At 41.4% G+C, this 27,373-nt stretch overlaps 1 protein-coding gene across 1 annotated transcript; it reads right to left on the reverse strand.

The window, feature by feature from the left end:
* Nucleotides 1-1,211: 1,211 nt before the first annotated feature.
* Nucleotides 1,212-25,271, reverse strand: GALNT15 (polypeptide N-acetylgalactosaminyltransferase 15; the record flags this gene model as incomplete). The annotated part of the gene is made up of 10 exons (XM_080340113.1): nucleotides 1,212-1,358; nucleotides 2,278-2,418; nucleotides 3,241-3,342; nucleotides 4,373-4,504; nucleotides 8,115-8,309; nucleotides 9,092-9,209; nucleotides 9,802-9,969; nucleotides 18,239-18,443; nucleotides 19,152-19,318; nucleotides 24,724-25,271. The coding sequence occupies 10 exons, from the start codon at nucleotides 25,269-25,271 to the stop codon at nucleotides 1,212-1,214; spliced, it is 1,923 nt and encodes a 640-aa protein (XP_080196239.1).
* Between the last annotated feature and the right edge of the window lie 2,102 nt (nucleotides 25,272-27,373).

Here is a 27,373-nt window from a genome sequence, read left to right on the forward strand (position 1 = left end):
AATTGAAAGTGCCCTAACAAAATATAGATAGAAGTTTCCTTTGCTGGTGCATATGGTATGAGACCATCCTCATTACCTTGCAGGAACTCTCCTCCACTTCTGTGAAAGGCAGGAGGTCAGTGGGCATGCAGGCTCTGCAGAAGAAGCTTTTATGTTACTGTCTTTCAAGGATCAGCTTGGAGCAAGGATCTAGAAGATCTTGGCTAAATCTAACAATGTGAAAGACTCACTCAGCACAGTAGGCAGCAAGGAAGTGGAAGCGGGCATCAGTGTTTTCTTTTTAGGTAGCCACTGTTGCAGCCTGACATTTGCCTTAGTTTGCTCTTTTCAGACAGCACTTTTGTCACTGGAATAATAACGAACTCATCCCATAGCTTTATCAGAGCAAATGGATGCAACTGACTCTTTCTGTTATTCTTCCCTCTCATCTAATTCAATCTTTCATACTCCACAAAAGTTTCCTGAAGAGTTGTTCTTAAATTTCATTACAGCTAAAACAAAGTTGTTAATAATTCAGTCTCATTTTCTGATCCAAATTAGACTGTGAGAGAAGGATTTAAGGAAGGCTGCGCCAGACCCCGAGGACTGTTGGTATTCCAAGTCAATTAGAGCAGTTAGTGCCTAATTAAGTGCTAATTTATGCCCTGTGCAAACTCATAGAGGGTAGAAATCTGGCTCAGGCTAGTTGGAAAAAAAATTTAGCTATTACACATTACACATCTATAACTTTTATGTATAAAAAACCTACTTTGTTTTATATGAGTCAAGTGCACTGTAAAACAAGGCTCAATGCTAATCCTGATCTGGCTTTCTTCCTCTTGCATTTTCAAAAGTTTCACAAATATTCGTTTTCCTGTATCCTCAGAAGTCACAGAATATGCTAAAGACAAGCTGTTGGCCAAACAATTTTCCATGTTTCCTTCAAAGGGCAAACAACTGTCTCCTGCAATAGCAGAGTTGAGAATCTATTGACGCTCACAGTATCTTCATTCCCTGCTTCACAGAATAAATAGGATTTTTAGCTAGAGCTGAATAAAGCCAGGAACTGGTGGCAACTATATGAGCCACGCTTTCAAAGGAGGGACCTTCCTAACTTGCCTGCATGCTACAGCAAACACAGATGTTTCATGTCCATGCAGGAAATGTATCTTAAATCCCAAACAGAAGTAATGTTAAATTTTGGAGACTTGACCTCCACAGAGACCTGTGGGTCATCTCTGACGTAGCACATGGGAATGTTCAAATTGCCACACCTGATTGGCATTCTTATTACATACACATAAAAACAAGTCCTTCTCATCATCACTCTTCGATGCCTCTATGCATTTGCCAGAAAGGACATGGACAATCATTCCATTCTACAAGATGAGAAAAGAAGGGAGAGAAAGAACAAATTAAAATTAGGGGATTTCCAGTAAAAGTTAGGCCATGTTTCTGAAACTTTTTACATACAATAGGTCGCCAGTAATGACTGGTTGTTCAAAATTTTTTAAGTATTGCTCTAAACATAATGACTAGGTTTAGCTCTGAGCCCAGGGCATGGTGACTATGTATAATTCCTTTTGAAGCTGACAGGAGTGGTAGGTGCAGAATCCACTAGATCTCCTTTTCACCACTATTTCCTATGGGTACCAGTTGTCATCAGCATCAACTACAGTACTGCAGGCCACAAAATTTCAAAAGGACCAGTGTTTCCCCTAGGAATCAAAACAAATCAGAGTAGGAACTGCACCTGAGGATTCTAGCATCTACAGGAACCGCTGTTTTCCCAGGCTGTCCTAGAGCGTGACATTTTTCATTCTTGTAGAGGAGTTCCTGCTTTGCTGGGTGAAGTCCACTGAATAACACCAAACTCCTCTAATAGGAAGTTTGCTAGTCTCTTAGAATGCAGGAGGAGGAAATGTAAAGTTTCCCCTTCTCCCAAGGGCCTCTCATTTGGGAGGGTTCAGGATCCCCAGACCCTTCTTCTGTTCAACAGAAGTGGGCAAGGATTTGCCTTGCTTTTATTTTCACAACCACTGATTCTGATTCTATTCCTATAAGGCCAGTAAGACAAACAGTTAAAACCAGGACATAAGAATTTAGGTAAGATTCCTGTAACTTGTATTTTTAAATCAAATTTATTTCATATAAACAGTGTAAATGGGCAAGAGGCATCCTGAATTTCCTGGGTGAAAATGCCCTTCAAACACCTCATCCCTTCCCCACACACAAATCCTGTCAATCACCCACAGTCACTGCCAGCTGCCCTCCCCTCATGGCAGAGTCACTACTGACCTCCTGGACCTCCCAGCGCTGTTGGCTGTTGTCTGTCTCCTTTGTACAGTTTTGAGGGATAACTTTCCCGTGTCTGACATCAAAGCAAAACAGCGGAGCAGAACCAAGCCGGATTTCCTTCATGCTGTTATATTCAAAGTGCTGGAAAAGGGAGGGTTTGTTTGAACAAGAATGAAGGGACATCCGGATTCATTTTTAAATGCTAATTCCAAAAATAATTTCCTATACATGTTTGTTAAGATGAAACCCAAACAGGAGTGATGGAGACCCAACAGCCTTGACCCTGCAAAGCAATCTCTGCTTTAGCTAATTCTGGCTTAACTATTTACCAAAGGAAAGGCTTTGCGGGCTGGAAGTATGTATAAAGTAAACTCATCCTATAATAAATTTTTCTAAATATTTCTAAATATAAATATTTGAACAGAAGGGTGTTTCTGACAGTGTCCGCATACACTGCAGTTAGAAACGTGCCTGCAGCTCATCCTGAGCTCAGAGTGAGCAGCAAAACTTGCCTGGGACTTAAATATCTGCAGTCAGCCTGTATTGGTTTGGGTTCTCTTAATGCATGAACTTGCCAGTCTGCTACCAGTTTGGGAGTCTACAAGCATTTCCCTCCTGTCTTTGACTGCTGTTTAGGCACTAAACTTTGGTTTTAGTAACTACTGGGGAAACCTATCCCCATTATTATAGAATTGTTATATACTTTTTACTCCTTTATGTTCTCCAGACATTAACAAATATACAAACAAATAGGCCAATAATTATGTCTGCTGGAGCAAAGTGTGGGTATCTGGAGACACTGACACATGGAACACTGCCATTTTTCAAGGGACACTCAGCTGCCTAATTTTGGACGCATCAGTATTTCCACTAATATCAAACCAGCCATTTACATGTTGGGAAACATTGTCTTGTGGATGGTTCCCTAGATCTGATACAGTGCCTATATAAAGTATACAGTACCTGGGTGAGGCTGTCACTGCAAGGGGAGAGTTCAATAGAGCCTTCTGCAGCGGCGCTTGCAGGTCTATAATCTGCACAGAAGCCAACACCAGTATTGTAAAGCTGTAAGTAAAGGTTTATACTGAAATAAAGCACAATCAGATACAAACAAAACATCCTTCAGCCAGTGTTACCTAGTGAGCTTTGTTTAAGTTAGAGATACCCACTTCTGGTTTTAACTATGATAGTTAAAAGAAACCTGTTTAAATTTTTATGCTAATGGAAAATTGCACTTCAACTGGACACTATAGTCAGAGAAAAACAAAGATATTCCAGAAGAAAAGAACCATGTGATAATTCCTGTGATCCACAATCAGTTTTTAAGCTCTTCTCAAGCAAACTTTGATAATAAAGAACAGACAAACTAGTAAAACGGCACAGTAAAATCTAGCTACAGATATCAGTGTGTGACTCAGTTAGTGGACCTTGCTGCCTTGTTGGGAGAAAATAGCTTCCAGTAAGGCTGCTTGGAATAAATTCATATCTTAATGAATTATGATTACCAGCTTTTGCTTCCTGTACATTCTGCTAAGGAACTGCTATTGCTACCACTTCTGCCCTTGGGGGAAGTGCAGGACTGAAGAAATGTTTTTTGCTCTTCATGCACACGGGTCAGCACAGAGATGTCTCAGTGGCTGTCGCTCCTGCCGTCTGCATGAGGCAACACAATTCTTTTCTTTTACTACTGGCCCTAGATAACCTCAGGTTAGGATTCTCTGAGCTGTGACACTGAACTGAGTCGGACAATCTGGGGTCAGCTCCTGTCTGGCTTTCAACATTTATGTGAGAATTTGGACCAGATGCTTGTCTCCTCTGCCCAGGGAAGTGGTGGAGTTACCATCCCTGGAGGTGTTTAAAAGATGCGGATATGAGGTTCTTAGCAACATGGCTTAGAGGTAAACTTGGCAGTGTTAGGTTAACGGCTAGACTCAATGATCTTAAAGGTCTTTTCCAACCAAAATGATTCTATGATTCTATGACTCTATGAAAGCAGAAACAGCCTCTTACTGTATGCTCACTGGGTACTTGAAGTGATATCAGGGTCTTCGAATGATGCAAAACCACTAATTCTTTATAGCGTGTTTTGTCTTACCTTGCCAGAGAATCTTGTTGTGTCTTCAAGTTGGGAGAGTTCAGGGTACACATTTGATATAAACCATTGGAAACTTCTACAGCCCAGTCTTTTCTGTAGCTGAAGGCGCTCACTGCAGTCTGGCTTCTCTGCCTTCATGGAGAAAGCACAGGGGCAACAAGGTTACTAGTATATTTGTGTTAGAGATGCTGGAAATGAAAATGACTACATAGAAATTATTTTCCTCTTCTACCCTCCATAGATATTGATATGTATCTCTCATGAGCACACAAAAAAAGAAACAGCTATAGCCTTCCGTCAACTTTGCGCCAAAACAGCATTTAATCTGGCATTGTGATGGAAGTAAATGTTTCACAAGTAGCATACACTGTGAAAATAAGTATTTATTCTAAAAATTGTTATTATACTTCAAGATAAGTCAGTCTTTGTGATCTTTTTAATTAAAAAAGTCAGGGCCAAGTTTGATACTTGTTGCACTGAAATCAGTGGGATTCTATTAGATGGTCATTCAGTTTAGAATTTGCTGTGCTGATTAAAATTCAATTTCCTGGTCTTTAAGAGCCCAAATTACCCCGTTATTGTCAGTCCTCCACGATCAGAGGATGTAAGTGATCACAGAATTTAGCCCAAAATATAATCTATTACATGATTATCTGACAGTCACTAAATCTAGTAAGTGAATGTGTTTTGCAGCTGTAAAGGCATAAAACTTTACCTATGATTTATGTTTTCTGGAATTACATACACACAACTTTAACTCCTACACCTCCTGGTAGCAACTCTGTTCTGAGAAAAGACAAGCACCTTCAACCTTCAGTGCAGCTATGGGCATCTGCACTGCAAAGGACTGACACTCTGAATATTTGAGGGTATTCAGTATTGAAGATGGTTTTGAAAACCTCTAAGCAGGTAAGTGTTTAATCCTTTAGTTTCAAAACAACACAAAACACTTCCCTAAATTTCTCAGTGCCCAGATACTAAGAACACCTCACCACCATCCTCTTTCTTGCCAGCAGTAGATCTTCCCCTTCACATTTCTACATTTCTAAAATGCAGTTTTGGATTCCAGGAAACTGGCCTGGATTCCAATGTCAGAAAATAAAATTGGTAACATAAGCAAAGAATTGCCCATAAATAACTCTTCCCCAGTCTAGTAATTTCTCTGCATCCATAAGAAAGAAAAAAAGACCTTTCCACATGCCTGGGGAACACTGACAAATAAAGGGCCTTGTAGATGAAGGGAGAGCTATCAGCTTCTCAAGGCAGGGATCAATCATGCCCTGTGACACTTTGTGCCAGCCCCTGTGAGCTGCACAGGCAGAGCTCAACTGTTGCAATAAAAGAAAGAGAACCTCACAGTTCAGCATCAGTCCTAGATTCAATAAGCACAGCAGCAAAGTTCAGCAATTCAGTGCCACGCAAACCTGGCCCCATGAGGTTTTCTTGGAAAAGGGAAACACAGGAGTAAAACGCTTTCTCTAAAAAAAGATATTTCTCATGAGACTCTACTTTGGCTGAAGAAAGTGATGGCGCTAAATCTCATTTTGTCATACTAGTTACAGTCTGCATTTGATGTTGAATAAATGGTGTAAATAATGTAAAGAAAGTTATTATCTCTGTAAACCAATCAGGAAGGAAACTGTGCTTGTAAATGAAATAAACAATCCACATAAGAAAATGAGAAAAAAAGATGGTGTTTGAAATGGGAAGAGCTTTATGTATCTGTATTAACACTCACACCATGGGCATCCCATGTGGGATGCAGCTGAGACTTCTAAGGCAACCTCCATGGGCGTCACTAGTTATTTCTGCAGCGGGTGATGTCGGTGGTTTTGCAGCGGCCAATAGGTGGCTCCATTCAGCCTCTCAGTGCAATAAATCCCCGCAGGGCCCATCTGCAGCTGAGCGGCAATAATGTCATTGCTCGCTCGTGTCTTTTGAATAACATCCCACTGCACTGACAGACTGAAAATATTGGCTGTGAAAGAAAGGAACGGAGAAAAGGGCCTTTTATGTTATGGTATGCTGAGCACAGAGATCATAAAATTGATCATTTGAAGGAGCATCATACCTAGAAGTACTAAAAGTATTCTGGCTAGAATAAATTCCCAGGCAAAAGGTCATGGTGCTTACAGCTAGTAAACCGTATCATTGGTGGCTGTAGTTTTTAGTACAGAATATTGCTTCTGAGCTGACAAGAAAGACCTTCAGGAAATTATTAAATGATTAAAGGACCTAACAGGCCATCCTAAAAGATTTGGCCTAGTGTCCTCCTTTCAACTACATGGCTGTAATCCTTGTCAGTCAATTGATGGACTTCTGGCCAGTGGAGTTCAAATCTACAACACAGACAAGGAGGGAGAAACTTTTTAAAAAATGTGAAAATAGAATTAATAAAGAAATGCAACAGTCTCAGACTCCAGGATTAGCACAGCAGGCTGACCAGAGACAGAGATCCAGTGGTGGATCATAGGGAGGTCAGACTAAGTGACAGGAGAGAAGCCACAATGCCACACAGACCTTTTCATTTCTCCACTATGGTGCAGCTACTGCTGGATCTAGCTTTCTTAGAGAAGAGTAGGCACTGCAATGACTGAGGCATGCAGGACTGAAATGCAGGAACAAAACTGATTGGGAAACTTTGCACAGCACCTACCCATCCTCTGCATAAATGTGAATCTTTTTCTCCTTAAAAGTATGGCAACGTTAAATGAACAAGACGACTGTCACATTTGCATTCAAAGCTGCTCACAACTTAGTCCACTGCCTTGTAGGAGAGGATATTGCCATAAGAAAAGCTATTGGAGCCAGAGAATTCCGGAGAACTGCAGCAACATCAACAACTTTACATTATTTGCAACTTAATATTAACAACATTAACCACAGCTGCATGACACCCAATAAACAAACATCCACTGGTTTGTAGTACATGGGATATACAGTCCCTTGACTGACCCTGATCTGCAATGGATTATACAGTGGCTTAAAAACAAGTGTGGTTGTTCTGAGGCTGCTGGAGGGTGTGCAGCCCTCAGGCAGTTCAGGTGTGGCCGCATGCCAGGTCTACCCCACATGCTGGGCTGCACGCCTGCCTTAGCGTACAGGCTGCTGGGAATCCAAATCCCTGGAGGTAAGACTGCAGTCTGTGCAAAGCTTCTAATGAAAAAGTAACTTGTAAATAGTGGTTATGTTGAGATCTGACTTTCTCAGTAACAGACAGTTGCTTCTGGATGTCCATCAGTTCAGGAAAAAAATCACCTTGTCACTAGACCGCTCAGATATGTTCCCTTCCACTAGGGGAAACACCACAGTTTGCCACATGCCTGTGAATATTCCTGAATATCCTCATGAATCACATGAGGAAGACCTTTGGTAATGAAGAATGAACCCTCTAGGAGAGCTTTTAGTACTACTAGCTTCTGCGTCAGATGCACTGCAACCCTCCATGTACTATCGGTGCGAAAGTAAATAAGAGCTTGTTGGGCAAGCTGAAGAAGGAGTCATTTGGAGAAAGGGTCATACTCTAAGAGACTTGATAACTTCAGCATAACATAAGCACATGTTTCTCTCCTTTCTGATCTGACAGCTCTTCCACTGGCAGGTTTCATAAAAAAACTATCCCCAGCACCATGCTTCTTGAATATTGGACTGCATACAGACACCCTCACCACTGTTGCACCTCCTTTACCTACCTCAACACACACTTCTTCCTTCAGAAACAAACCACTATAGATGTTTTTACCTTACTGATTAGGAAAGCCACAGTGTCATGCTTGTAGAAGTTATCTTTAAAAGAGCCCAGCCAGGTCTCTGCTATTCGGATTTTGTTCCTCACAATGGCCTCTTCATAGGAGAAAGCACGGGGAAAGTGACTTCGATAGACATGCCCAACTCGGGAGCATGGAATAATTTCTACAGAGCCACCGCAGAGCCAGGTCTGAAACACAGGTGAAGGCACAAAAAGAGATTACCTTATTTAGATTACCTTTATCTAAAAAGGAGAAGGTCCTTTACTATAGCTTCTGCCTCAGGAAATTCTTATCTGCACGTTGCTGGAAACAGTAAGAGCATTATTGTGTGCTTCTTCATACAGTTTTCCCCACAGATAAAGAGACACAGAGAAGATACTGGGCAAGATAGATATTTGATTTGACCCAGTATGGCTATTTATATGCTTTTATGTTTTTCTGTGCACAAATAGTGTAGTGTAGTGAAGAGACCCGGAAGCACACCTTCTTTCATCTGAGACATTAACAACTCTACATCCTTTGTGCCTGCAATTTTCATTGCTTTTTAATATGTTATTTTTTGTATTCAGCAAAAATCTATGCAAAAATCTAATATAAATAATTCAGTATTAAAACTACAGATTGGCAAAAGAAATAAAGCTATGTTCACTTTGGTGCATGTTACTTGCTGAAAAAGAAGAGGCAGCTTTCAGAAGGTGACAAAAAAAGTGACTCAGTTCTCAGGCAGATAGTGATAGCCAGTGAAACTGCCTTCTCCTCACATAATACTTTTGACAGCAGCTGCATGTTCTTGTATGGTCCTGACAGATCACGGAGCGTGGGCATAGATTTCTGCAAGGAAAGTGATATTCTCCACACTCAAAGATGTCCTACACTTAACTGCTTTTATAAATTGCTTCTTGCCTTTAAATTCAGGTTCCTTAAAAGCCCAATAGTTACCACGGCTTGACATTTTCATGAAGGTTCTTACCCTTATAGATAGCTCAAGATTTTCTGCTCCCCACATGGTCATGTCAGAATCATAAGCTCCAGTGTTTTGGAAGTAATGTCGATCCATGGCCACCACTGCACCAGCTACCACAGGACTCCTGTGTAGACAACAGTTTGGAAGTGAACACCTTGAGTTTTGGATAGGGAATTTTGCGAAGAGTGAAAATCCTACTTTTCCACAGAGACAGTGTTACAAAACAGTTGAATACTACTCCAAAGAAACTTGAATGAATTGATTATCTAACCAAAAGAAAGAAAAACTGGAACCTAATTCTAGGATTTGCTTGGGAAATGGAGCCAAGAGCTGAATTATTAAATAAGGCTCAGAACAATGGGAAATGTTGCATACATGTACACCCAAAGCAACAGACAAACAGGTCATGATTAAAACATCTGTATGATCCATATTTTGCTTTCCTTACAAACCTCCACACCTTGTCTGGTCAGGTTGTATACTAGTTGTGTCAATATGTGGAAAATGTTCATCCTGTTGAAGTATGACTGCAGTCGAGTTAGAATGATTATTAAAGGCCAAATAAATGCAGTGTAAACCAAAACTTATCCCTTCAAAAAATGTTACCTAAGCATCTGCAAGTAACCACATCTCTTTTCTGTTAGCTGAAAGATGACCCAAACTGTACAGTTTTGCTGCTGAGCTGAGCAGAGACAAATTGTCTGATAGACTGTTACCTGATAGGGCTGATGGGAGACTGTCGTACCTTCTCTTCACGCTCTGGCACTGGTTCCCAATGAAAATCTAGTTTCCAATCAAAAACACCTCGATGCAGGCCCATAGAGTGATAGTACTGAAAAGTCTTCCAGTCTATGACATCTATGACAGGGGAGACGACACTGTTTCTGAAAAAGACAATAGAATTTATTTTCAAAATCAAAGAACAAATTAAGTTCACTACTCTGTTAGAAAACAGTGGTTCTCTTCTTTGACAGTGTCAAGCACAAACACTTCTCTAGATGTCGAGTGTCCTTATTTTCCCTGCTGATAGAAGCTCAGGTGCTCAGTGCACGGGAATACTGAGCCTGCAGTGAAGAATCGTAAGATCAAGAATTTATTGATAACCTGTACCTTGCATTGTCATTTAAAGCTATTCGGGATTTTGCTATGAGTTAACCATCAGAAACCTTACAAAGCTATTTCACACAGAGGCCCCAACCCCTGATCTGGAGGCTCTGCATGGGTGTAAGGTTTATAGCAAAAGATGATTTTGGACTCACATACTTCATCATGTTTTGATTTTCCTGTAGATTTTCTACACCCTTCATTAGTTTGTCACTTCAGGCCAATGAAGAGTGCACTTATCATTATTTTGTTCTGCTGGTTGTTTTGCAAAAACATTTATCATCAAGTTCATAAACCAGTTTCTCTTTGTATATTATTACCAGCTTAAAATGCTCATGCAAATGCACTGTCACATTGTGGAATCTACTTTTAAGAGCCAGAATAGAGCCATTGCACCAGAAGCAGCAATCCTCCAATTCATTTCTAACCTGACTTAAATTTGGACTAGTCTGAGAAGAGGTATTAGACATTTCCCCATGGCAAACATGTCACGTTAATTCACAGTGTGCTTGTACTTCATCTTGGAAATAACTAGTAGTTCAGAAGAGCCATCAGCGTTCCTTGTTTCCAGGTCAATGATGTATCACATTTGAAAATTTTCAGAGTAAAAATGCACTGGTATTAGGGACTGCAGGAAAAAAACCCCCAACAAACGTGTTGAAGAACAACATTATCCATTTCTTCTCTGTTATGCAAAAAGAATAGCCTCTGGTCTCAGTGTAAGGGCTTGCCTATAGACAGAAGTTCCTCTGGAAAAAAATCAGTAACATTTACTAGAGATTCAAGTACACAGGAAAAAAATACCCTTGTTCTAGAGTAACAGTATCCATATAGGATATTATTCTGGAGTATCTCTTTCCCTAGAAAATAATGTTAAAATTGAGAGAGAGAAATGAAATGGTCAATTATGGGGCAAAAAGTAGTAGATTTTATCTCCTCTTTTAAAAACTTATATGTTGGTCAGAGACCACTCTTGAGAGAAATATACTTAAAACGTAATACTGTCAATGAAGAAAGGACATCACGGAAGTCTCCAACGCAGTGAGTCCTTTGTACTTTTCCATGGCAGAGAGCAGAACCAGAAGATGGTAGCTCTGGGTGATGTTAATGTAGCCTTTTGATATCTTTTCCGCCTTTACAATCACTAGAGTAATGTAATTTTTGGTATCAGAGTGGGAGGAAACTCCAAACTTTGTTTTATGATAGTTGTGATTTCTTGTGCAGAATCTTAGAAGCCAACGAAGAAATAGATGCTACTGATCATCAGTGAACTGTATGAAGATGAACTACGTAGAGGATAACATTAAAATGACTCAGTTATTCCTTTGTTTCCTAATAAGAGCAAACTGCCCTGTGAGGAGCTAAAAGCAGAAAGTTTTAAAATAGAGAAGTGATTAGATTTCTCCATTCAAGTGTAAAACCAGCCTTTGTAATATGTAATAATAGGCACTCTTAGAAGCAAGCACTGGGTTTATAAATAGATGAGAAAATTTCATGGTCACCTGCAACATTTGTAGGCATATACATTAAGGCAGTGATTTGTTGTCATTCTCTCACAAGACACAAGAAGAAATACAAAGAAATGATACTAAAAATAATAAAGCTGATATGCTCCCCTGATTCTCTTGATGATACCCCTGTGATATAGTTTTGCATCCAAGACAGGAGCAGCCACTTCAAACTCAAGACAGCAGGAGCATTTCTTCTGAAAGCTATATTTAACCTTTGCTCACTAACAGTATGACAAAGAAACTAACTGCTTCTGCAAGTTACTAAAAGGGAGTGTCCTGATGGACTCACATGAGCAGGTGTTTTTCTTTGATGAGCTGAGAAAAATCCATCTAACAAGTTAAATGGATTTTATATGACTAAACCTCAAAAAATGAAGAGTCACTGTAATTGTAATTTCTACAGCCTGATGCATTCTTCATTGTACGAGTCCCTGACAGCTGTCTGGTTAGGAGTGTAGTCGCAGTTGTATCCTTCCCACCTCAACTTGTTGCTACTTGCTGAAATGCATGCTATTTATTGCTACTTGTTTATTAGTTCTTATCCAGACAGGACCGAGGAACTAATGACCCCAGGGAAGTGCATTTTACTATTTCAGAGTTAAGAGGGAAATACCAGGAGGATGTATTTGAGAGAAAGCCAGAGGAGGCAACGTAGACTAAAACATTCAAAAAACCTTGAACATGAAGACTGGACCACATGTACATATCCAAGACCTTTCAGAGAGAGATAATGTGGATACTCAGTTATGGTCAGATATACCCTGTATAGGGATGATCCAAGTATTTCAGACTATCCTACACCTTCACATCATTTCAGCCATTTAAAACCTGTCCTTCTTATTGGATCCACCTTAAATCTGTTGCCACTATAAAACTCCAAACTCCAATGGTGCTTCTAGTATCAGTGCAATTGCTCATAAGAGTAAGCACCACAGCAGTAGTTCTTGTAGAAATAATCCTTTATTTTTAATGCATGCTTCTGCTTGGCTTGTTATTGGGCATTGATTCTTCAACGCCATTCAGGAAAAATACCTGCAGTGATGTAATGGATTCTGACAGTTTGGTGACCAATCGATTATCCAAACTATCTGCAAATTACAACAAGGAAAATTACAGTGCTTAAAACAGCTGAAAATAACTCACTGGCCAAGTCACATTCTACCCTGGCTAAATTCAACAATAAACCAGAACAAAATAAACTCTAATCTCCTTTCCCACAAGATTATATCATACAAACTGATAACTGTGTTTTATAGCTATTACTGTAGTAGCTCTTTCAGAATGCTGAGATTAACAGTTTTCAAGAGTATGTTTGTAAGTGTAATGGTAGATTTTCGCCTGCAACAAACTGGTGTAGCTCTGCTGAAACCAATACAAACATACCTTATTTAAACTTTAAATATTGGGAGTGTCTTTATGACCTGAGATAGAGGAATCCAGTAACTTGATCTTGTGTGAAAACTGGTCAATGCCCCATTTTTTTACATATCTTTTGGTTTGTTTTTTTTTTTAATAAAACATCTGTTTTCTGCATATTCAATGACGGCTTGATGTTTGTATGGTTCTAAATGCAAATTTGCTGCAGAAAGTAATTGAAAGTTGGAAGATGTTCTTGGCTATTCTTTTTGTTTTTAGCTGGGTAACTGGCAGACAGTCAGCAGCTTCTCGGCACTTTGAAATGAAACACACACTGGCAAACTACTGCTAATTTTACTCTGTGGAATCTAAGAAAAAAAATAGGAAATTCAAACACAACTAGCAGCAAGGCTTTGAACTGTTTGACTAATTTGCGAATATTTCAAATGCTTGGAACACGAATGAACTACAAAAGGTCACAATTCCATGAAAAGAAACAACCCAAACAAGAACAATTTCCTGGTTTGGCATTTCTCAACCAAATACAATTGCAAAAGAAATGTCTTCCCATGACCCTTTACAGTCACCATGGACATTATGTTCTTTTCTATTTTTAGAATAAGTAAAATTATGAGAAGAAGAGTTAATTAACACATCTGTTTTGAAGTTTTAGATATGCTGTTTTTTAAAGTGGTTTTTAGTGATCTTTGTTTAGCTGGGAAGGGAACAGACTTTAATATGTTTAAATCCCTCTTTAAATAAGGAGGAACAAAACTACAAACATGAAAATTATGTATTTTCCTCAACCAGTTTCAGAGTGGATCATTCCCTGCAAAAAATATATAGCTAGGAAATCCAGGCAACCCAAGTTCTCTGGCTCTGCATGTGGTTGAAACATCAGTAAGTAACTGAGAACCCAAGCTGGTTCCACAGCACGCTGCATTTTCACTGAAGTTACCTTGCTGGCTGGCTGAAGTCTTGAGGGAAATGATAATGCAAAACATTTGAGATTAGATAGGGTTAATAAAAAGACAAAATGCAGTGATCAGACATGGTAAATGGTATAAAAAATTACTTAAATACTGCCTTACAGACCCACTCCAGATTAACTTACGGCATATGAACAGTCTCCTTAAATTGACAGACTAGTCATATGCTAAGCACTAAGCATATACTTCAGATCTCTGCTAGGTAGATGCTAAGGGAATACTTTACTAAAAAAAACGCAGTCTTTTGAACCTGTCTTTTTCGCTAAGATATTCAAATTTGTATATGGGGTACCAAAATCTGTAGGAGTGACCAATACCTTTTTACCCTGGACAGTCACGCCACTGTGCCATGAATCATGCCTAAATCCTCATTGCTCCTACTTTTAGCAGTAATATTTGGCTTTAGATTCTTGTCTTCAGTTTCTTCACCTCAACTTCTTTAAAATAGGTCACCTGCTGATCCTGATCAACTGTGGAAGATTGTAAAGAGAGAGCGTATCTTCACATAACAAACCATGTAAATGCAGAACATTAATTTACTGAATTTGGAATGTGTGTTATTGACAAATGAGGGATATAAAAGGATCAGGCGTAAAGAGAAGTCCCAGGAAGCAAGCTCTTACATGTGAAGTATATGGAAGGTTTTCAAAACAAGGAGAGCAGCATGGAAATGCGTGCTCAGAGACTGGGGTTGTGTGGGCTCTGGAGGGATAACACCATGCTTCCTGGGCCTGTGAGAAGGCAGAAAACAGATGGCTTATGTATTTGGTAGCTCCAAAAGCTGGGATATGGGCCACCGAGAATGAAGAATCAGGTGAAAAGAGATGAAGGAGCTGTTCTACTTAAATGCAAAATATTTCCCTTCTCTCTAGTGTATTACCTTAAAACTTGAGCCACACAGAGGTTTTCTGGACAGCAGAACTCTGTTTCTATTCCTGTATCTACAAGCAGAGGCTCCAGTTTGCTCCTGAATGGGAGCAAACAGTGGATGAGACACCCTTCCGCTATGTTAATTTCTCATTCTGTTGAACAGCATTTTCCTTAAAGATTAGTGACCAAGAATCACTGAGCTAAGTAGAGGCACTATGAATTTTAGAAATGAGATAGGCTTCTTCCAATAATACCACAGGCTTCTGTTTCCTAACATAGTATTTAAGCTGTTGTATGGGCAGTACACCAGCACAGAGGGAAACAGCCCTGCTTCAGCGTGATGGTCACTGTTTTTAGGATAAAGGAACAACCTTTTCGAGGCTTCACGGCATAGTTCATTATATGCCCCCCTGACTTTCACTGCCTTTGGACCGAGTACAAAATAGCAGCTGTCTCCTGCACTCCCCTGGAAAAGGCAAACCCCTCAAAAGACAACGGTAACAATTGCACAGCTGCATTACTATGCACCATGCTACTCACCTGGAATTATCCTGGAACACAAACAGTTGTCAAATGAAATGATCTGTTGGGCATCTCATCTAGTTTTCTAATGTTGTCCAGGTGCACATGCTATTCATCCTTGAATAATCAAAATGTCAAGGGATGCTCAACCATTCTCTAGGCAACAGACTAAGCTGATGCACAGCATCCCAGTCAATTTGTTATATGTGGTTCACAGAACCAGTCCCAGTCAAGGTGCCCATAAATGCGTGTGTAATGATTTTAGAAAGATTCAATACTTTCTGGGAAAATAATTTTGATTGGGTTAGTGAATAGAACCATCACACTGGGACATGAAATGTCATCACTCAGAGCAAGTCAAATAGCTGTCAAATATTTCCATACCTGTAAAATTGGGATAATTTTTCGTGTTTGTCCAGTCTGTCATTACCACAGGCTATCCGGGACTATCTCCCTTTCTGTGAGTATGTTCAACTCACAGTGAGGTCTCAGTTGGGGTAAGGATCTCTCAGCATTGCTCTAAGACAGGTCACAATGATAGTGGTAGATCTGATCAGGCATGTAGAAAATGAGGCTTAATCACAATTTTCAAATTTAAAATCTCCCTCCAGTTCTGGTAAGTTCCTGCAAAGGTTCAAGATTTCTAAAGGCTGCATTTTTTCTTGCCAGCAAACTCACTCACTCACTCACTCACTCACTCACTCACTCACTCACTCACTCACTCACTTCATGGTGATTGTTTTCCCATCCTGTCTCTCCAGTAAAAGTGCATGAGTTGCAGCTTGACTGGTATATTAAGAAGAGAAATGATGGATCCAGTCACTATTAACTTTTTTTTGATGCACTTACCTCATTTGGGTAGTCTCAGGGAATGCACATTTCAATTTAACAGCTCCTCAACTGCTAAATGAAGCCAAGTTGACTATGCTAATGCTTCACATTTCCACAGTGATCTCCATGCAAGCATTACAAGCAATTTGGGAAAAATAATGAATTAACTTCCTTATCAGGTCAGTGCTACTATCACTATTCTTCAAGTGGGGAAAGAAGGACAGCGAGGAAAATGATTGCCCGGTGCCTTAGAACATGTCTTTCCTGTGCACTGTAGAATGGCACAGGTTCTCCATACTGGCAGTGACAAAGCTTCCAGGGTCAGAGACAGTGATCGAAAGGAATGGTTTAGACTGGGGGTGTCTAACTACTCCTACACTTATACAGTCCTAAAATTACATTTGGCCCTTTGAAGGCAACTGCAAGGCTGATGTGGCCCCAAGTGCAAATAAGTTTGACACCCCTGGTTTGGATCATAATATTTTCCAAGCATTCTTCTACCTTTGCTCTGTGGATCTAATTAGCCATTAGCTACCTCAGTGTTAAATTCTGCTTTCCTGGAGGAACAAATGAGCACATGAGCCCTATAGGGTAAAGAATCCCTTTCTCACCCCCTGGTGACAGTGCTACATAAATCTCAGAGCTATCGCAGGCTTGGTGGCTTACCATTCCCTTAGAAGAGATAATTTTTTGACAGTGACTCACTACAATTCTGGTGAAGGTCCTGATTTTTCTCTCTCCACTGTAATTCCCTCTTCACTATAGCTCTCCTGTGAGACTTTTTGTAACTCTTAACTTGAGCAATACAGCCTTGAATAAGGACCGGCCAATTAACACAGACAGGAGTTTTGCATGAAGATCAACAATAGACAGAAGAATCATGAAGTCTATTAATAATAAACCATCTAATAAGTCTGCAGACAAAACATAATCTGCTTTTCCAAGGAGGATCTTTTAGAAAATAATAGTCCTAACATCCTAGGACAGCATTACTCTTGCTTGCAGTATGATTAATGCTTTCATCCAAATGATGTAATCATTTCTAAAAACTCAAATGAATTCTTTCATAAGCAAACATAATCAGCCATAAAAGCAGCTTGTTCCAGTGCCTTAGAACAGCCTTTGAAGGTCTTTAGTATGACTACTTAACAGTCTAGTAAGAGTTTTAAAGATGTATTCTTTTTCTTTTACCCCCTCAAGCAATTATCCATTTTTTCCCAAGTGGCTTATAGGTAATGACAGACAAATTAATGTATAAGTTTTTCTTTCAGAAAAGTCATTTTAGTGAAGGATTTAGTTCCATGTAATTCTTGAAACATTTTCAGTGATTTGATCTCTTTGAAGGCCTTTGGGACTGCATAGATGAGCTCAGCCATACATTAGAGAGCAGGCCCAAGCACCAACCTGAACATGAAAGACTCAGAAAATATGAATCTGTATCTTCTTCTGTTAGTTCAGGGACAGTGAAAGTACCTGTGATTAGCTAGAACTGTCTAGGCTGCCCAGAAAGTCTATGTTTTTCTGTAGAACAGAGACAGTACAGGTGGTGTTGGTACGTAGCCAAACTGGCTCAAGGGGACAAAGCATTTTATCCTTGGCTCCATGACTTAGACAGCTAAAAATTAAAAATAATGGAGTCTTGCAGTAGTTTCTCTGGTGGATGTTTGCCAATTTCCAAACAGCTCAAGACTGCAACCTTTTTAATTCAGACCACCAGGAAGCCAGATACAAACTCCAACAGTTCAGTGAAACTCCGTGTGAAGTGATAGTTATCAGCTGTGTGACCTATCCTGCTTTTCACAAATGTGAGATGCATGTGGTAATGAGGTAGAAAATAAAAGCAATGTGACCAGAAGGAAGAAGGTAACAAAGATAGGATTAAAAAAATACCCAAATCTTTCAAAGTACCTCTCTCTCTTTCACCTGAAATTAGTATGTGCAGGCAGCTCAGAGGTCATGGGGATATTTACCGGTTGCTGGACAGCCTGGCTAGAAGGGGTTCCAGCCAGCCCTTCTGACACTCGCAGTGCGAATCCATGAAGACGAGCACATCTCCAGTTGCTCGTGCAGCTCCCAGCATCCGACCTCGGATGACTCCAAGCCTTTTGTTGCTCCGGATGAGTTTCACACCATCCAGCTTAGAGATGTATTCACTCAGAGCTGATTTCAGTGGCCCTGTCAGAAACAGAACAGTCATCAAAATGTTTTAGTTTTGATTCAAGCTGTTCTATAAAAGCAACAGGTAGTAGGAGATGCTGCTCATTGCTAGTAAAATGTTTTGTGGGCATTTGTTTTAGATGGCCAAGTAGGCCATGTTCCAAATATTCCCACAGCAGCATAACGTCAAGGAGCAAAGACTAATGGAAACTGAGATTCACTAGGTGTGAAGCTATTCCTGTGGGAAACTTAATAGCCTTCTCTTCTGTTTTCAGCAAAAGGTGGATGCTCTCATCATCTCACAAAAGGCGCAGATCAGAGTGAGATACTACGGGTGTTTGGCTTTCCCAAGCACTTAAGATTACTTTAGCAATGTGGAGCTTTCCACTCTATGTTTCAGCCAAAGTGTAAGTCTGGAAATTATTACAGTGGATCTGCTCCAGTGGGAAGGCTGAGATTTGCATACTGTGATCTTATTTTAAAGCAAGAAAGTTCAGAGTGATTGGAAATGATGGGAGAAAAAGAAACATGTTTCAAAGTTGAAAAGCTAAGCTGAATTCTAGGGATGGAAGAGTAAAACCTGGCAGTGAGCTCAGGGCTTTGCTTAGCTCTCTTTCTGAGAGTCCTCTTTGCCTTCTACTCCCCTCACGCACTTATTGGGAGGAGGACAGTTTCTCCCCTGGAGCTCTGGCAGAAAGTACTCACATACAGAGATATGGGGACTACCTTGCTGGCTGAGATCGTCAACTAAGATGATATCCTTGAGGGAGGCCTTTGGGGCTGTGTCCATAATGCTGTGCACGGTTCTCAGCAGAGTAGACCAGGCTTCGTCATGGAAACAGATGATGACACTAGCACTAGGCAGACTGGAGTCATATTCTTGCTGTAGGCACCTGCATGGGATCAGATGAGAGAGACGCTAGACACTGGTACAATGGGTTACTTGACTCTCAGAGCGAAGTTGTAAGCTACACCTCAAACTTCAGGGATGGAAAGCAGTTTAAGGTATCATCTCATTTCTAAAAAAGCAAAGGAAGTATTAAGTGTCCAAGACTATAATAGGAAGTGAAAACATGGGAGTGACATTACAAAAATTAAAATACAAAACCAACAATATTTTGTTGTATTCTGGGATACCTCCTTCTGCTCTGGCTGCCTGAAAATACACAGCTCAAAAGAAATGGTCCAGAAAGCAAAGAAAGAGAAACTGAAGACAATCAGAGCAAATCAGAGAGGGGAATAAAGCAGGTCAGTCAGCCCCCACCAATTTCCACATTTTCTCACGAAAGAGTAAACTGAAATGCAGTACCTTTAAGACTAACAAGTAAAATAACTAATCTGCACAACAGATTGGTATACCTGTGGGCTGCTTGACCAGAGAATGAAGCCAACACCTCAGTCCTGTATGGGAAAGAAGCGGATGCTTACACGGGCAATGAAAACAAATGTAGGTGATACATTTAAGAAAGTAAATGTATTTTCCCTATAAAGATTGCAGAGATTGCTTTCTTCAATGAAAACAAATCAGTGACGAATGAGGTTCACAGGTGGGTAGATTATCTTTATGCCATTTTCTGTTATTTCCTTTACAGCTCCAGGTACAAACACAACCTACTGCAAGACACTGGACTGTGTGGGTTAGTGGGTTGCATTTCCAGACATGCTCCAGAGTGCCAGCTGGGGCCCACAGCTCCTCAGTTTTTCATGGGGCCAAGATTTCACACATGACATTGAAAAAACTTCCCTCAAAATTACTGTGAATTGGATGTTGCTTTGAAAACTCAAGTATTTAAGAATGAAAATCACTTTCTATTAATTCTCACAGAAACTGTATATGAAAACCATAAACCCTCATTAAACATTGGCTGTTTCATAAATGTAAGTAATAGATCTACAAATCACATTCACAATAAAAAGTGTTTTCTGATGCACCAGTCTGGGTTCAGAGAGACAGGACAGACTCTACTGGCATGAGGGCACACATTTTCCCAAAAAGGCTTTCAAATGCCCATTGTAGACATGCAAAGATGGTGCTTATATATCTGCTTTGCTTATATTAGAAAACACATTTTGAAATATTTTCATTTCCTGAGGAGCAGTTGTTCAGTTTCCTAACTCATTTAACCCCTAGCAGCAAGGACTTCTTCCAGGAATTACAGAATTGGCTGAATATGGGCCACTGTTGTTTCAGCATTTTTGTATGGCTAAGCAAATTGTCATACGGATTTTACAGTGGTTATTAAACAATTAGCTGCTCAGCAGAAACTCATGTCAGGGATATAATTTTAATATTGCTCTGTTTTTTACCATTTTACTTAGTGCTTCTATTTATGAACTGAGGCCCTATGATGCTACACATTATCCACACAAAAAGCTGCTTATCATTTAACAGAAAATATAGTCTGAATGATTTAATATTAATAGCAAATATAAATAAGCAAATATGATAGATACAATTCTGGGAATATAAACTAAAAATGAGCACAATTGTGATAATTTATTATAGTTTATAGTATTTCACATTAATGCCTTTTCATATTGAGAGGCAAATTTTCTTGAAAATTTTTACATTCTAATAATATATGTTGTCCATGATTTACTGATTTTCTTTAATCAACAATTCTGTTCTTTCACAATTTCATAAGGGATAATTGTTTCCATTTTCAGCAGGATGGAGAAAAGGATACTCTCATGACTTGGCAGTGTTTGTATATTCAGGCAGAGAAATCTAGAGGTAATTAAGAAATGTGAAGATCTGATGCAGTCCTTTTATTACCAGTCAGCTTCCAGCCAGGAACATTCAATACAGCTATAAGCATCTATATTTTGCAGCATAATACTACAATGTCTTGTTGCTAGTACTGTGGTTATAGCAAGAAAATAAGGCTGTTGTGGAGTCTTAATTGGAAAAGAATTGAAAATAACTGTACTTGAATACATAAGCTAGGTGGCGAGTGTTTGGTTGCCATGGAGATTGGCAAAGACTTGCAATATAGATATCTGATCTTCAGAAAAAAGCGAAAGGGTACAGGTATTAAGAAATACCTTCCCTGTAATTTGAAGCAGCTTCATAGGCTGTCCATCATGAATCGGCATTTCAAAAAGTCAGGGCTGTGACTGGTATGAGGCATAGTGATTTAATCCAATTTGTGGAAAATAAAGGATCATCACATGCAACAACGAACAGGAGAACAATTCTGCCACGGCAAAGGCGCTGCCAACGGGAACTCCCACCCACCCTCAGGAAAATGTCTCATTGAGATTCAGCTCCCAACAGCCCTCAAGTGGAAGCTGCGCTTTTGTAATGAAACTTAAAACCTTTTGAGACAGCTTGCAAATTTCTGTTCGCCTGGACACATTTGACACTCAAGGCCAAGAGAGGAAAACAGACCTTTTTTTTCACACAGAATTCCATCACAGAAGTCACAATATAAGGCTTGATTCAGGTCCACTGTCCAAGGAGGGTGTCAATGGCAGCTGGACCAACTGATAGCAGCAAAAAACCCTTTGAGGGATGAAGGTACCTCAGAGGAGAGGTCTTGATGTGGACGAACAGTTTCTTAGTACAGCTAGACAAGATGTTAGGCCTTTTCACCCAGAGACCCTGTCTGTTTCAAAACTGGTACTCAAAGTAAACGGGGCAAAACAAGGTACCCAATTCATCCGTTGGGGTATGTTTTACTGTGGGATCAGCAGCAGTGCTGGAAGAAGATTAGCATAAAACATTCACCTGAAAAGGCATGCAAGGATTATGTTAGAAGCTGGGATCTGGTGAGAAAGGTCTAAAGTATCGCTTTCCAGGTGAGGAGGTTGGATCCTGGGCTCTCAAGGTACAGCACAGCCCACAGGCTCTGCTTTATTTCCAGCAGGGCTTTGTATCCTTCACATGAAAAGAAACCGTAGTCATGCTGCTCATTGTTCCAATGTAAAGCGCAACAGACCTCTTCATGTGAATTTCAAAGAAACAGCAGTGAAGTATATCTTGTGGCATTTACCTTACATCTGGCACTCTGGTTTAAGGGTAAAAATGAAGTACGTAAGCGTGAAGTTTGGCCAGCCTTATTTTACAGTATCTGGAAGTGCTTCACAATTAGTAGGCATAGCCTCTGGTATGAGGAATTTGCCATCGAATTTCGAGGGAGATGAGAGAGGCTGAGTCTATGGAGCTAACTCACTGAAATGCCTCTAAATGGTTGGGTTCTCTCTAACTAATAGCAGACATTATTAGGAACAACATGATTCAAACATGAACAGAGTAACAGACAATCTGATTCATTACTGGTTCACACTTATTTTACATTGATATAAAACTGGGCTGACAGAGTTGTCAGCTAGGCTCACAGAATAAATTACACCTAAAAAAAATCATTGTGGTTTGTGTGTTGTGCCATGAAGGACAGGACTGGCTTAGAGGTAGACCTCTGCCACAGGTTTATGATCTGGATTTAGATCTGAACAACTGTGAAGCCTCAGATGTTCAAATCTGTGGTTTCAATGTGGGCTCCATAAGCTGTGGTGTTGATAGCCCTCAAGCTGTAACAGGCCAGACAGGAAAACCCATCCAAAAGCTCTGAGACCGCAGCTTAGATCTTACTGAGATTAGTATTAACTAAACCTGTCTCTTGTTGGATGGCCCTCCAGCTGCCAAAGTAAAACTTCTTTGGCTCACATCACAGGCAGTGAAACCGGGTCATCATTCCTCCTTTGAACATCACATAGTTCAAAGAGCTGCCAGTGAAGCATGGTGAAAAATAACTAAAATAATATTAATTATTATTATTAATATTAATTATATAATTATTATAATAATATTATAATTATATATAATAATAATTATTATTATTAATTATTAATTAATTATTCAATGGAATTACCCGAATTAACACTGAACCTAGTCAGCAAGTGTAGAAAACACTCCTTTTCATTTCTCTTTCCTTGAGACTGTCCCCTTAGAGCCACCATTTTCAAACATGGGGAAATGACCACTAGAAAAAATATTATATAAATTCTCTGTCTTAAAATTCTTACTGGTGCGTCTTTCCAACATGTCCTTGGGGAAAGGTGCAATAACTTTTGTTACAGGAAGCAAGAAAAGATGATACCCATCCAGATCCCCTTCCCTTTCCCTTGGGACAGGGGAGTGTAGATGCTCCTCAGCCCCTTTCTAAGAAGCTGCCTCTCCTGGGCTGTAGGAGAAACTGACTCCAGAGTCTCCAGGCTCAAAACACAATGTGGGGCTTCAAATGTAACACATGTGGTTTCAGGTGCCACATGTGAGGCTCCAAATACAACACTTGTTCCATGTGGCCTTCCAGCCAGGCTGCTGCTAGCTTTGGTGGCATGGGCAGATCTGGCCAGACACACCTATCTCCACCATCGATCCTTCCAGGAGTTTCCTTTCAATGTTTGTGGGGGTCACTTGTTAGACTAAAACAAACAAAAAAAAAGTTAAAAGCCCCAACTTCTGACTCCTTCACCGCCCCAGAAGACCAGCAACCCCGTAGCTCTGGCAGAGGCTCACCATGAGGAGGTGCCGAGGGCTTCGGACGGACTCATACCGGCGGGACGCGGCGGGAAGGCCGCTCGCTGTCCCGGCCCCGCGCTCTCCTCACGCCGCCGCCCGCCCCTCGCACACTGCGGGCCCGGGGCAGGCGCAGCCGGCGGGTGGGCTGAGGCCGGGGGCCGGCCGAGGGAGGCGGCCGCCCTTCCCGCTCGACAGCCCGGCATTTAGGCATCCCCTTCCCAGCACACAGACATCGAACCGGGGGTCACGGGGAGAGCCGGAGCGCTCCCTGCCCCGCCGCCCACCGGCACCTGCTGCGGCGGGAGGCGCCGGGCCCGCTGCCGCCAGCAGGGGGCGCTGCCGCCTGCCCGCAGGGCGACGCGTTGCCGGGCCGGACCGGGCCGAGCTGTGTTCCCCTCCGCTGGCTGCCCGCAGCCTCTCCGCGTTTTGCCGCCTTGCGGCTGCTGCTGAGGGCTGGAAATGCCGCCGGTGCTTCATGCGGCCTCTGCTGGCTCCGGCAGCACCTGCCGCGGCCTCGGGGGCTGTGGCTGGGCAGCGCGGGGTGGCAGCGGGAGCCGGCGGGGCGGCTGGGGGCACACCTGGCTGTGAGGGACGGAGCTGTGTGCCTCACGCAGCCTGCGGAAAAACGGCATCCCGGAGCGGAGAGTTTAAAGGAAAGACGCGGGAATCACAGAAGGAGAGGTTCACGGGACGGGGCGGGGGGGCAGGGCTTGGACGGCGGCGGGGAAAGAGACAGGTTTTCCCCCAGAGATGAAATAGGCTGTTTTTACTTACAACGGGTGTCGTACCTCAGGCAGGTCCCTGCGCAGGGAGATCCGCTCGCTCAGCGCTTCGTTAAAGCCGTGGGTTTCCAGGCCGAGCGGCCGCTGCCCCGCGGCAGCGCCTTCCGCGGGCTGCAGAGGACGGGCCGGGAGGTGCGGGGACTCCGCGTCCCCCTCTGCCCTCGCCTCCGGCCGCCTGCTCTGCTGCTTCACCACGCGATAGCCCTTCCTGGCCTTGCTGTGGTTCCTCCGGCCCGTGGGTGACACGACGGCCGCGATCAACTCGTCCTCCCGCAGGGAGATGAACGGTGACAGCCCATCCAAAGGGTAGTACTGCTGGCTCTCCTCCTGGGTGTCCAGCATCTCTTGGGTCTCCACAAAGTCCACCTGATACCCTTCCCGGGGGTTGAACTCCACAGGCTGGAAGGTCCCTTCCTTGCTCTGGTTGCTGGGTGGTGGATTCAGCGTTGTAACCATCAGTAGCAAAAAGCCCAGCATCAGCAACAACAAGAGAAACTGCAGCTTACGTGATCCATATCTGCACTTCTTCCTCAAGAACATACTGTTGGTGACAAAATGATACAGATGGTCATGTTAAATATCACTCGGATCTTTCTCAGACTCCAGTCCTCGGGTTGCAGCAAAGCCCTGGTTTTCACTATCTGCCAAGAGGATTTTTTTGCTCCCCTCGCATTTCACTGATGCCGTTTCATGCTTTCCTCTCTGTTTACAGACAAAATATAACATTCCTATTAATATTGCACTTACTGTAGTAAAAGGTAGCATGGATCCAGTGAGATGAAGTAGATCCTTTATGATACAGAGTCCCAGCTTAGTTAGGAAAGCACATGTTTAGCTGATGAAAAGAGTGGCTGAAGTTTTGAATTTTTTTTTCCCCTTTTAAATTCTAAGTAAAAAGAAATTCCATTTCTGATTGTTTCCTTCCAGAGCAGTTCCTGCTTCTTCAAAATTTCCAGTTGCTGCCCGGATTGAAGCGCTTTATGCCTGAAAGCAGATCTGACAGCTCTCCCCCGTGCAGAGGCTTAAAGTTAACTGTGATCAACAGATGAGAACTACTCAGCCCCTGACTTGTTTCACACATAACTACGGCACTCAGTCAGGAAGCACTTTGCCAGACATAATACAGAGCAATGTGTGCGTCTTTCTCGTGGTCCTAATGCCCTCACTGTTCTTGTCCTATCAAATCAAAACTTTGCAAAAGCTGTAAGAGGTGAAATATAAGAAGCAAAACGTTGTATTAGAAAAGAAATCAAGGGACACCATGAATCTCTCTGTGTCTGAATAGCTCTGTTAAACTAAGAATGCTCAGAGCAAGAAGCAAGAGTTTTATAAACTGAATAAAAGAGAGAGTGCACATGATTTATTTAAGGTTAGATGTATTAGTATGGTAATGTGGTAGCTGGAGTATATGAGTATATTTCATTTTCAGTAAATATTTACAGCAGTGGGGATTTTAACACTGACATAAGGTTGTCACATTATCACCTGGCAGAATGAAGTTGTTTCCTCATCCATAAATTGGGTATTGCAGGAGAAGCAGCACTTCAAGCTTTCAATAGTCCAAGAATAATATGTAGAAAGCCTGGGCTGGAACAACCACTCACACTGAAAGAAAACAACGACTTGTGTGATTAAAAGGGGAGCTCAGTCTCTGAGGTCTGTTTGCTAGTACTGCTGGCATGGGTGCTAGTGGGCATTTTTTTTGCTGTGAGATGGATGATTGTCCAATGGGAAAAAGGGTGATACAGCCCACATGCTTCAGCGTCACACGCCTCTTGGTCTGGCAGAGATCAGGTGTGGATGTAACTCAGATGTTACCAATCCTTTTGACGCTGGGGACATGGGATGTGATTTTTTGCATATCTGGTAATATTTGATGAGCAAAAAGTACCAGCTCCAGGAGGCATGTGGTTACTAGGAAACTTCCATGTCCACCTTTTGTTAAAAAGTACATTTCTACACATTATAGGTAAAACAAAAGCCTGAACATGTGAATGCTGTATACTCTAAAGGGAGACAAGAATTTTTTCTTTTTTTCCTGCTTTCCCATTACTTCCCTGTAAGATGTTTTGTAAGTTCAGCCTATGGTTCTTGGTAAACAACTTCCAAAAAATTAAAAATGAGAGGACATGTACTTTCAAGACACACACTTTCAAACTACAATGAGTCATCACCTTCAAAAGTAGGGATAGGGTAGGATAGGATAGGATAGGATAGGATAGGATAGGATAGGGCACCTTAAAATTACTGGACATGTAGTCTCAGTTCTGTCTGTACTGCCCTAACCCTCTTATACAGAATGTTTCGAGGTGGTGTGATGAGTCTGCTGTGTGGCACGTTCCCTACCTCAGCTGTTCTTGAAAATATATAATACTGCTTTAATAATATCTTGGGTAGAAGGAAGATTTAACCAGTATTTGATACTTCACCATTGTATGTGTCTTCCTGTTTTAACTTAATTTACAGAAAAGTAACATCGCAGCCCACCTTCAGCCCTGAGAATATTGCTCTTTATCCTACTTTTCATAGGGAAAAAAGAAGTGTTCATGTTTTCAGTTCAATAGGGAAGCATCACACATTTGCATTAAAAAATCTGAGTTCAAAAGCATTCATATAAAAATATGTCAGCCATAGAAAGACAA

The sequence above is a fragment of the Nesoenas mayeri genome (genome assembly GCF_963082525.1).
Source record: "Nesoenas mayeri genome assembly, chromosome: 2".
Lineage (NCBI taxonomy): Eukaryota > Metazoa > Chordata > Aves > Columbiformes > Columbidae > Nesoenas > Nesoenas mayeri.